The 12694-nt window shown below is 39.5% G+C and overlaps 1 protein-coding gene across 1 annotated transcript; it reads left to right on the top strand.

The window, feature by feature from the left end:
• The first annotated feature begins 644 nt into the window (after nt 1-644).
• On the top strand, nt 645-12694 carry Abhd10 (abhydrolase domain containing 10, depalmitoylase). Its single transcript, XM_021664068.2, has 5 exons — nt 645-864; nt 3507-3690; nt 6843-6954; nt 7474-7611; nt 11990-12694. The coding sequence occupies exons 1-5, from the start codon at nt 750-752 to the stop codon at nt 12332-12334; spliced, it is 894 nt and encodes a 297-aa protein (XP_021519743.1). The 5' UTR covers nt 645-749; the 3' UTR covers nt 12335-12694.

Here is a 12694-nt window from a genome sequence, read left to right as displayed (position 1 = left end):
AATCCCTTAGCTGCTGTCTTTATCTTTTACTCCCTACCCTTTGTTTTTCTGGGGAAATAAATCTCCTCTATGCTGAGAACTTGGTCTTGGTGCGTCAGATACCAGTCCCTTCAGTTTTGGTTTTGGTTTTTTTTAGGATAGTCAAAGGCAGATAGTAGTTCAAAGAGTACTGAAATTTTTGTTTATTGTAATAAACGTGGCCAGTGGCCAGATTGCCTGAGAAAAAGATTGCCACCACCTATCTTTGCTCGTGGCTGCTCATTTGAATTTTTAGCAGTCTGGTGTTTGGGAGAGAGGAAAGAACGTCTGATGGGACTCCAGTGATGTGAATTTAAGATTAAGGTCGCCTCTTAGAAGCCTTTCCCCCATAGGCTGAAATGGAGCCAGGGATAATGGTAATGCAAGAAGCCTAGCAATTTTTGTCACAGGACTTGGGTCCTCCCATCAATGGTTTCCCATCTATGAACGAGGTTCAATTTAACCGTGGCTCCTCGCCAAGAGTTCTGCAGCTTACCGAGGAGAAAGCCGGCCAAGGCCGCCCCAATGTCACAAGCCAAACGCCCTTTGAGGACACTGGACAAACCCAGTAGCGAGACCTGCACGCCAGCACCGCCCTGCGCATGCGCCTCCGCGAGGAGCCGGCAACCCCACGTGACGCAGTTTAGTAACCTTCCTGCGGACTACGCGTGCGTGACCTAGGGACCCGTGACCCGCGCAGGTCTGTAGCTGGCGCAGGGGCAGCTGGGAAGATGGCGGCCTGGGTACCTTGTCCGAGGTGGAGCTGGGCGGCTGTGTCCTTCGGCCGGCACCGAGGCCTGAGCGCATCCCTAACTCTGAAGTCCCCGCGGACGTGGTGGCTCCCAGGTTGGTGTGCGGAAAGCGGGGAACTCGGGCTCTTTCGAACACCCGAAGATCGTCCGGCGCCCGCCCCGCCGAGGGCCGGCTTGGCGCTTCATTCAAAACTGCTCTTTGGCTTTCTCTTGAACGCTTGTTGGCTAAGCTGGGAGAGATTGCTTTCGGCTGAAGCCCTGGGGTGCGACTTACGGTGCCCCTGCGTTCACGGAACCAAATGTCAAGACCAAAGGAGGAAAATTAAGATGCGCATTTAATGGGTTTGGCTCTTAGCTGCTTCTAGGGTTTTACATACTTTGTTAAATGCGTAGCCTTGCCTATCGTTCACTTAAGGACGCATGCAGTATCAAGGCATGTTTGTACATCTAGATGCCATCTTTGGACCTAATATCTGATATTTCTCTTTGAAAGAGCTATAATTACTCTACAGTGGAAACTAGAATTTGGATTAATAATACTCCGTATGAGGTCCTTGGTGTGCTTTTCGCCATACAGATGTTAGATAGCTAACTGCATAGTGCTTAGACTACTAATGTCATTATATAAATTAACATGGTTAATTTTGTAAGTATGTAATCAGTTTATACTTAACTGCACACTAAAAAAAAGTATTATATTGTCCCAGCAAAGTATAGAATGTCAAGTCGTTAACAAGAGTAAAATACTTTTTCTTTAACAGTATTTATTAACTATGTATGCATCACGCTTTCAGCTAATCCTTATTATATAAAGATGATTTATAGATTGAATGCTGAGTGTGTTGTTTGTAGCTCACAAACATAAAATCAAGTTAACTGCTTTGGATGAAACTCATTTGTTGAGAGATAATGCCTGAAAGGGGATAAAAGGAGTATTTGAGTGTTTAATTAAGGAAATGGGAAATAAACTTTGATGCCGATACAGTCTTTTGACCAATGTAAACTGATCCCCAGTCGCCCCCGTTTTTCACCAAGTTTTAAATTTGCCATATTTTTCATGCACTGAAACTTTGAATCTTGTTGACACAAATAAGGGATGGCTTTAAAGCTTCCTGTTCTTTGTGTGTGTTTGGAGAGTGTGTGTAGTTTGCTGGTGTTTGTGAGAAAGATTTTCACTACACAAGCTCTGTCTCTCTTACAATTTGTTGTATAGAACACACTGACCAGGAACTTGTGATGGTCTCCTCCTGCCTGTGCCTCTTGTGTTTTGTGGTTATTGGGGTACACTATCACACTAGACTCTACTTATTTTTTCCAAAAACTAAACTGGACAAATTCAAAATGGAAAAAAAAAATGTTATCAGTACATATGGAAGAGACCCAGAAACTGTCACTAGCAGCATGAAGGAAGGTAGAGGAAGACTGCTCTTCATCCTCCTTCTCCTACTCCTTCTTCTTTTCTTTTTTTGAATGAGGGCTAGCAGGGATGGCTCAGCAAGTAAAGGCACTCACCAGCATTCTTGGATTCACAAGGTGGAAGGAGAGAACCATATTCTGAGTTCCACATACATGCATAGCCTGTGCATACATACACTAAGTAAAATTTTTAAAAAATAAAATAGAGGATTTACTGGTCCAGAAAATTACTATTTGGGAGGATTCAAGCCTTTTTTGAAAGGAAGAAAGTGATTTTTTTCTCCCTTCAAGACAGGGTTTCTCTGTGTAGCCTTGGCTGTCCTGGATTGGCTTTGTAGGCCACCCTGGCCTTGAACTCTGCCTGCTTCTACCTCCCTGAGTGATGAGATTACCACTACCTCCTGGCTCTGGCTCTGATTTTTTAAAGATCCAGTGTTGATTTTATATGGGGGAGATGGGGGGGTGAGAGGTAAACAGTGAAGTGGAGGATAGTCCTGTAAGATTCATCATTTGTCCTGCCATATTTAAATAACCATAAGACCTGTCTGTGTGAAGCCAGCCAACATAAGTAAACACATCAGTTACAGAGGTATATGAGAAGTAGTTTTCCAAGGAAGATACTTGAGCCAGGCTTATTGTTAAAGGAACAGCCTTTTGAAATCTGACTTGGTAAGAAATAATGGTGGTTTGCTACCAGTTTCTTGATATTTCTAGGGAGGATTGCTCTGTGCTAATCTGGTCAAAAAGAGCTCAGCACTTCTGACACCATTCTTTCCTCCATATTTCACAACTCTTGACTATTTTACCTCTGCTTCCTAAATCCTGGGATTGAATGTGCCTTTCACCTTACCAGTTCCCCTTTAAAATAGTTATCTAAAGGCAGGGGAAATAAACAACAACAAAAAATAAAAACACATGCTCTTCTCCCCACACCACCTGCCCATCTGTTCAAAAGTAGAAAACAGGGAATTTCTGAAACATTGTAAAAACAGAAAGGCTACAAGTGGTGTATTTAAAGTTAAATGTTAATTGCTGCTGTTTAGGATAATCATGTGGTGCCAACATGAAGATAGTTTTTGATGAATCTGTCGTTTGTTTCACTGAAATTTCTACCTCATTTATTTTGGAAGAGTATGATTGGGCCTTGCGCCAAGAAGGTAAAATTTTTGATGGAACTTTAAAATTAAAAATTTCATGCTTGAAGCCTATATTGATTTTTCCTATCAAATGCAATGAACTAAAGTTTAAGTTTGAAAATATGTGTGATTTTTCCAAAAATAATTTTCAAACTATAATTCATGCTTTGTTTACTTTGTTTAGCTTGCAGACAAAAGGTATCACTCTCTTTCCTTAAACGGCCAGACCTTCCAAGCCTGGCTTATAAGAGGCTAAAAGGCAAAAGCCCAGGAGTTATCTTCATCCCTGGCTATCGTTCTAATATGAATGGTAAAAAGGCACTGGCAGTTGAGGAGTTTTGCAAATCTCTAGGTCACGCCTTTATAAGGTAGGAAAAATACATTTCAGAGAATATATTACCATTTAGCATTGCAGTAGAGCAGACTGAAGTAAATTCCAGCATGTTACTAGATGAATTTATTTTAGTAGTGTACAGATTTTACTCTTGTGATTCAGGTCTTTAAGGTCTTGGTGCCATGTTGACTGAATTGGCAGGAGAGAGTGTCAAAAGGGAGCTAGTAACTTAGTTCTTTAGATAAAGTAATCTGTGTGGCAAAAAGAAATATACTCATTGGCTTTCTTGCAGTCTCTTGTGAGTATGGGTTTTTTCCCCCGAAGACATAGGACTTCATTAATCACTGTGTGTTACTTTCTAAACTAGATATTTAAGGCTAACAGTATATACTATAGCTCAGGAGTAGAGTATGTGTTTATCACAAAATCCTGGATTCAATCCCTAGCCCAACCCACAAAAAATGTTTTTAGAAAGTAATATAATATTGTAAGATTGATATTGTATAATTTACATTTCTGTTTTCTTTCTCCTTTACTTAATATAATCTGAATGTGTGTGAGCATAAACAAAGATGGGAAGTGGTTACTTAAATATTAATTTTTTATATTCTTTCTCGTTCAGATATTTTAATAAAAATGTATTCATGTAACAAAAATTGTTAGGTTTATCAATGAATTTTTTTATATTTTAATTTTAGGAAGGGAATATAGTTTAATGGGGAAAGCATTGGCATAAAATTGAAATCGTTTTTGGAGGAAGCATTCTTTAAGTAACTAATGAAACAAGTCAGTAATACACAGTAGGCATAAGTTTGTCAAACAATAAAAGAAGGCTGGACTAAAGATAATTTCTGAGTTCTTTTCTAGCACTAACAGCCTGAAAATCTTTTCATCTAAGTGTTAAGAGTAGTACTTTCCCTAATAGTCACTCAGTAATTCTAGAAAATGCAGCTACCTATAAAACCTTTAGGCATTATTTGTTTTATATATTTGCAGAAGTTATATCATAAAGATGGATATAGTCTAATTCTTTTCATCAGACTAGCATAATCATTTTTATTCTCAGAACTATTTTAAAATTTCTTGAGTTAACTTGCTTTGAAGACTGGAACTGAATAATATATTAAGAGTTGTAAGACATTGTACTTACCCTAAAGCAAGGGATAAAAATACATGCAGGTTATTATGCAAAAAGTACTCATCAGAATGTGATTCAAAAGAGAAGAAATTACATAAGGTGAGACACACTGAGGGGGGAAATAGATGGACAAGACTTTACAAAGGAACTCTGGAAAAAAAATAAAGATTTGGGTAGAAGGGCAATGCTTTCAGTGGAGAGAGACCACTGAGAAGACTTCATAATAATCAGAAATATTGCTGCCATTGCTTCTTGTCTATAAAATAATTTCAGTAAAGAAATCAGCATTCTAAGGCTAGGGAGATGGCTCAGTGAAAAAAGCACTTTCTGTACAGGGGTGAAAATTGAGGTTCAGATTTCTAACCCAACTCATGTAAAAGTTGGCTAGCTGTGGCTGCCCACCTGTAACCCCAGCATTTGGGAGGCAGAGAAATCTCTTTCCTAAGTAAGCTGACTAGCCAGACTAGCTGCAACAATGAGAGAGTCTTGGGCTCACTTGGAGGCCCCACCTCAGCATATAAGGTAGAGAGGAATCAAGGAAGATACTTGATGTCAGCCTCTGGCCCCTACAGACATGTCTGCACATGTGCCTGTGTACAATATACATATGTGCATCCCTCACCCATTGAAACACATTCACACACACACCACGACTCACATAAAAATAGCAGACACCGTTTTACCCGTTCTTGAATATCATTTGAGACTGTGAGAACTATTGTCAATTCCAGGCATATTGTAGTTTTCTGCATATTTGATGCTATATAAATATGCATTTATACACAATAGTTTTTCACTACACTTTCTTTAAGTTCTTTTTGTATAACATTGTAATAGTGGTGAGTGTAGCAGCCTTCCAAGTTCACTGTGTGTATATATGATCATGAGTGAACATGACCGTGCTTGCATATATGTAGAAGCAAGGAGACAACCTTGGTTGTTATTTTTCATGAGTCCTCCACCTTATATTCAGAGATGGGGTTTCTCTCACTGGTTTGAAGCTTGTCAGGAAGACTAAATTGTCCAGGGAGCCCCTGATCCACCTTTCTCTGTCTCTTCAGCACAGGTACCGAATGAGGAAAGTTCACCAAATAAAGTGATGTGACTTAAGTAATGACTCGAAGTTTGGTGAGGAAGGAAGACTTTCTAGGCAGTGGAATAGCATACAAAAGCTCCCAGTTATAAAGGGTTTGGCCAGGAATTGGGAGTAGTGCCGAACAAATGGGGGTAATCTATTGACATGATAGAATACTTCATAATTTATTTAATTGGGACCTTGAAGGAAAGGTAAAATTCAGAGATTAGACAGATTTTGAGTGTGGATCCGTAGGGAAATTTAGAAGGAGGAGTTCATGATGAATTGTATTCTAGCCCTAAGTGGTAGTAGGTGCTAGGAAGAAAAGCAGTGACGAAGTACAGAGCTGTGAATGAAGCACAGCTTTAGCATTGGAATGGCCAGAGACAGCTTTTCACAAAGTACAGTGTTTGAACTAAAGAACTGAATGAGGTGAGGGATACCTACTGGATATCTGGAGACAGAAATATGCCAAGTGGAGGTGAACATTCATGATGCCTGCAGGAATGGGGATGGTGCATACCTTTAATTTCACTTTAAAGAGTGAAAGTGAAAACACAGTTGAGAGAAAAAGAGATCACTAAGAAATGAGGTCAGGGAAGTATAGTGAGTGCTTTGAGTTTTATTAACTATACATTAGCATGCATGATGTATTTCATTTAAGAGGATCACTCTGACTGCTCTGGGATAGGCTAAGTGAGAAGAAACTTAGAAGATGACCGCATTGGGCTGGTTGAGATAATAACTTGGACATGCTAGTAGCAATGAAGCGTGCAAGAAAGTGATTGACATGATAGCTACTTGGAAGGTAAGCCAGTAGGATTGCAGAAAATAGGTGTTGACTGATGTTTTACTGTAGTTTAGTTGTAGTAATGAAATATATCCTACTTTGCTTTAAAATCAAAGAAGCAAGCATGGATATATTTCCTCATACAGACTTTTAGGTATAAATATATATTTTTCCGTTTTCCAGGTTTGACTACTCAGGAGTTGGAAGTTCAGATGGTAACTTAGCTGAATGCACAGTGGGGAAATGGAGAAAGGATGTACTTTCTATTATTGATGACATAGCTGAAGGACCACAGGTAATTGTCTTTGTTAAGTAGAATGATTTTTGCCCCAAGCAATATTTATTTGTTTCTTTAGGTATGACAATTGATAATATTTTATCAGTTTTGGTAATTTTGATCTTGGTAAATAATTTTGATTTAAAATTGTCCAATTTTACTTTCTAATAAGCAGTAAGCACTTTTATTGAAAAAAAAAGTTTGTTTTTATAGTTCTAGATGCCAAACATAATTGCATTGCAAAAGTTAATAATATTGGGAGGTAGAGGCAGAGCTCTGCCTCTCTGAGTTAGAGACCAGGCTGGTCTATAAAGCAGGTTCCAGGACATCCAAGACTATACAGTAGAAACCTGTCTCAAAAAACAAAACAAAAATAAGTTAATTATAATTGAATTTTATTTTGTGTTACATATTAAAAGTCTAGTAGTCTAGAATCTACATTAATATAAAAATACAGCGTCTATTCATTTCTATTAAACTATCCCCTAACAGGCTAGTCTGAGAGTCCTCTTTGAAGCCATACGTGTTTGTTTTTAGATACTGGTCGGATCGAGCCTCGGTGGGTGGCTCATGCTACATGCTGCAATTGCACGGCCAGAAAAGGTCGTAGCTCTTATTGGTATAGCTACTGCTGTAGATGGCCTGGTGACACCGTTTCGTTCACTTCCTGTGGAGGTAAGTCATGAGCCATTTGGCAGCGCCAGGGTGTACTTCCTAACTTTCCTCTGCCTTCTCTCTCTCTGTACTTATTCTTTGACTGCTTCTACCTTATTACACTGACCCATCTTTTATCTTCACTTTCCTTTTTTCTTGGTCTCTTAAGGTTTCCTTTTCTCGTGCCTCTCTCTGCCAAATACAAGAACCATGTCAACAAAGTCTGTTTTAGCTATATTTTCTTTATTTCATTTACCTCATGGGATTCCATATCACAGTCTGTTTTACTCTGTTGGTGATGTGTCAATAGTACCTGTTGTTATGTCATACAAGACTGGACTAAATAGGTAAGAAACTACTTCTTTTAGACAGTATATAGACTTGATATTCTGTAGGTAACCGTTATCAGTTAGAGTTAGCACATAAGAGGTAGAACTTATTTTTTTTCTGGCTCAGTTGCTTGGTTAGTATTCTTTTCTACTAACTTTTGTCTTACAGCAGAAGAAAAGCAGTCAGTGCTTTTCATTAATGTTAGCAATTCATAGTAAACATGAAGTTTCTGAAATAACTGGTAAGATGACTTTTTTTTTTTAAGCTCTTGATTGGCTATGTGTTCAGGCAGTGTCCTAGTTGGGGTTTCCATTACTGTGATGAAACACTATGACCAAAAGCAAGTTGGTGGGGGAAAGGGTTACGCTTACACTTCTGCATCATAGATCATCATTGAAGGAACCTGGAGAATGGAGTTGATGCAGAGGCTAGGAAAGGGTATTGCTTACTGGCTTGCTCCTCTTGGCTTGCTCAGCTTGTTTTCTTACAGAAGACAGGACCGAGAGTCCAAGGACGGCACCACCCATAAGGGTCTGGGAGCTCCTCCATCAATCACTAGTTAAGAAAATGCCTTACAGACTTTGAATACAGCCCCATCATATGGAAGCATTTTCTTAATTGAGGTTCCCTTCTTTCACATGACTTTAGACTGTGTCAAGTTCATGTAAAACTATCCAAAACTATACAGACAGTATAGTTATCTGCAAGGACAGTGGAATGAGTAATGTCTGTATTTTTGTGCATTCGTGTTATTTCATTGCATTCACTTGAATTTTCCTCTCGGGTGGAACTAAGTTCCTAGTAGGCCTGAGACATAGAAATTATAAAGAGAAAATGTTGTTTCAAAATGGGCTCCAGACTTATTGATGAACCTGGAATTTCATCCTGAATCAGAAATGGCAGATATGCTCAACAGGCTCCTCCCCACAATAGAGTTTGAGAACCAGTTTTGGAGAAAGGGGCAAGGGAAGGGCTTAAACAATAAAAATAAATATGTAACTTTGAAGAGTAGATTGTGTCCGGTTCCTGCCTCAGGTTCTTTAAGATCTATGCCATGGAGCATTCTAGTTTGTCCTTAGTTCTCAGTTTCTTAAGAAATAGCATTGTTGGAGCTGACGAGCTAGCACAGTGGTTAAATGCTTGTCATATAAGCATGATAATCTGGGTTAACCTCAGACCCATGCTGTTTTGTTTTTTAAAGCTGATAGGCTGGGGAAATAGTACAACAGTTAAAAACACTTGCCACCAGGCCTGACAACCTGAGTTTTGTCCCTGAGACTGCCATGGTAGAAAGAAAACCAACTCATAAAGGCAGTCCTCTCACTTCCACACAAGCACTGTGGCACACACATGCATCCTCACTTTTCCCCCAAAACATGAAAGTAATAATAATTAAAAAAAATAATGCTAGGTATAGTGGTGTACCTTGTAATCCCAGTACTACTAGATCTTCCTGGCTAGCCACCATAGTCTACTGGGTAAATCCCAGGCTAATGAGAGATCTACTTAAAAATACGGGGTGGAGGCAGGCAAAATGACTGAGCTATAAATAAAGATTCTTGCTGTCAATCCTGATAGCCTGAGTTTAATCCCCATAACCCGTATGATGGGGTAAGGGAGCCAACTCCATCACCTCTACACATATGCTGTGGCATGCACACACATAAATAAATATACATGTTTAGAATACTTAGAGAAAACAACATAGGGGTGGAGAGACAACTCAACAGTTAAGATCATCTTCTTTGCCATCATGAAGACTGGAATTAAGACCCCAGCTCCTATGTAACAAGCCCAGGTGTTCCCGCAAACACCTCCAGGCCCAGCTTCAAAGGGGAGGAAGCAGGAGGATCGCCAAGGCTCACTGGCTTCTAGTCTAGCTGAGGAAACAGCATCAACTTCAGGGGTGAGACTAAGTGAAAAATCCCTGCCCTCCTCCTTCCACCTTCATGTGTGTGTTTACTCGTGCACACACCTTCAAATAAGTGACACTCACATGGTTTTTTTTTTTGAAAAGCAAATCAACAGTGGACAGTGTTTCTGAGGAGTATCACCTGAGGTTGTGCACACTGAGCACATAAATTTACCTCAGGAACATCCTGCTCATATTTGCTGTCAGAACTAAACTACAAAGTTGGTCTTCCTTGCACTCATGTCCATAGTTCCCTGTGCTCATGTCTAAATTTGTTTCACTCTTTTTTCTCAATAATAGCTCCCCTGTATGTATGTTGTTTCTACTGTTTCTTTGTGAACTTGAAACTTTGACCCTTGCTTCATCCTCTTGACTCACTAATACAATGCTTTTCATAATAGGAAATTTTCTCAGGGCTATTGCTGCTTGAAAAGGAGTTCCTTAAACATGTTTTTTGTTGTTTGTCTTATAAATGACAAGGTCTGTGCAAATCTTTCTTTTGCATGTGTGTAACTAGATTGCTAAGCATGTGGACTAGGTGGATATTAAAAATCAAATACAAGGTATCTTAGGTAGGGTTTGTACTCCTGTAATAAAACTCTAACCAAAAGCAATTTAGGGAACGGAGGGTTTATTTCATCTTACAGCTCTCAGGTCACAGTGCATCACTGAGGGAGAACTCCAGGAATTCAAAGCAGGAACCTGGAGGCAGGAGCTGAAGCAAAAGCCATGGAGAAATGCTGCTTGCTGGCTTGCTCTTGGTTTCCTTGTGCTGCTTTCTTATACAATTCAGGACTACCTGCCTAGGTATGGTACCACCCACAGGGGGCTGTACCCTCTCACATCAGTCATGAATCAAGACAGAGCCCCACAAACTTGCCTGTAGGCCAGTATTAGGGAGGCATTTTCTCAATTGAAAGTCCTTCTTCCCAAGTGACAATGTGTCAAGGAGATATGGGTCTAAACAGCACCAGAGGGAAGCACAGGACCGTGGGAGCACTACCTCCCATTAACCACTAGCCCTAAGGTGGAGCTGGAGTTGAAAGAAACCGTGAGGTGTCTGTGTGGGTTGTGAGAAACAGCTAGGCTCTGTGCTAGAGGTGGAAGCACTTTTAACTGACGAGTCACCCCTCCAGCCAGTAAATTCCAATTTTTAATTAGAAAAAATATTGAAGGCATATGTTACAGTAAAAAAACAAATCCTCAAAAGATGTGTTAATGTTTCATTTCATCTGAATTTAGAACTGACATTATTGTTTAGTTTTCAGGAAGCATTTCTAAGGCTTTGTTACCCATACCAATAAATTCTTATCACTAGAATGCTGAAAGATAAAAGCTGTGCACTTAAAAAAAATAAAACAAACAAAATAAAAAAACCTTTCTTTCCGAAGGCGGTGGTGGTGCATGCCTTTAATCCCAGCACTTGGGAGGCAGAGGCAGGTGCATCTCTGAGTTCAAGGACAGCCTGGTCTACAGAGTGAGTTCCAGGTCAGGGCTACACAGAGAAACCCTGTCTTTCTACCTACATGTATGTCTATGTGTGATTATTTTGAAATTTCAAAAAAATGATTCTAAGATTTGTTTTATATAAACATCAGTGTCTCAAGACCGATTCACAGAAATTGCTTTACTTTTCCCTTCTGTCTTGCCTTTCAGTTGGGGTAAAATAGAACTTGATGTAAGAACTTGTATGATAGCTAGATCAGTTTGCTTTGATAGAACAATTTGATAAAAAATTTGATAAAACAATTTCTGTGTTTGGTCTTTGAATATGATATGCAACTATAAGCCTGAGTACTCTCCTTTGTAAAGAAGAATAATTCTAGAATTATTACCAGGATTACATGAAATAATATGTATAACGTAACTTGCATGTAGTAAGTGTGTGTGTGTGTATTATTATTATTATTATTATTATTTTTTTTTTTTAATGTAGCTCTGGCTGGCCTGGAACTTGAACTGGCTGGTGTCAAACTGGCAAGGCCACCTACCTCTACCTCAGGAGTTCTGGGATTAAAGGCGTGTGCCCCACCCAGCCCAGTTTTTGGTGATCATTGTTATTCTTGTGTTGCCTCTGTCTTACTTGAGGACTGCCTTTCTCGGATTCAAGTCTGCTACAGGGGTTGTTCATGTGAGTGCTTTTATTTTTCCCACTAGGTGCAAAAGGATATAGAAATGAAAGGCTACTGGACCTTGGCATCTAAATACATCGAAGAAGGATTTTACAACATTCCATACAATTTCATTAAAGAAGCGGAGCACCATTGCTTGTTACATAGCCCCATTCCTGTGGCCTGCCCTGTACGGTTGATCCACGGCATGAAGGACGACTTAGTCCCTTGGCACACATCCCTGCAGGTTGCTGACCGACTGGTCAGCCCAGATGTCGATGTCATCCTGCGGAAACATGGTGATCACAGGTTGAAGGAGAAAGCAGATATTCATCTGCTTGTTTGCACTATTGATGATTTGATTGACAAGCTCTCAACTGTTGTTACTTAGAATCACATTTGTGATTGGTATACACGCTAATGTGTCTAGCAGATTGAAAGAATGGTAAAAAATCAAAGACCCAGATACCTTAGGGTCTTCCCTCTTTTATTTTGTAAATATCCAATATCCAATACGTATTTATTTAATAATGTCTTTGCACAAATACACAATTTGTGACAGAAGTATTAGCTGCTGTTTGGAGAATTTTGTCTTTCCTCTTTGATATTTTTTCCCATTAAAATAGCACCTATTTTTTTATTACAGACATGTTTACCTTTCTTATGCATACTGTAGCTGTGCCACCACTTAATTCTGTTCCCTTCTACCACAATAAAGCTTGAATATTTTGGTGTTTGTTTGGTACCATTA

The sequence above is a fragment of the Meriones unguiculatus genome, chromosome 17 (assembly GCF_030254825.1).
Source record: "Meriones unguiculatus strain TT.TT164.6M chromosome 17, Bangor_MerUng_6.1, whole genome shotgun sequence".
Taxonomy (NCBI): domain Eukaryota; kingdom Metazoa; phylum Chordata; class Mammalia; order Rodentia; family Muridae; genus Meriones; species Meriones unguiculatus.
The sequence above is the reverse complement of the archived record's forward strand: the minus strand, read 5'-3'. Positions and strand labels throughout refer to the sequence as shown.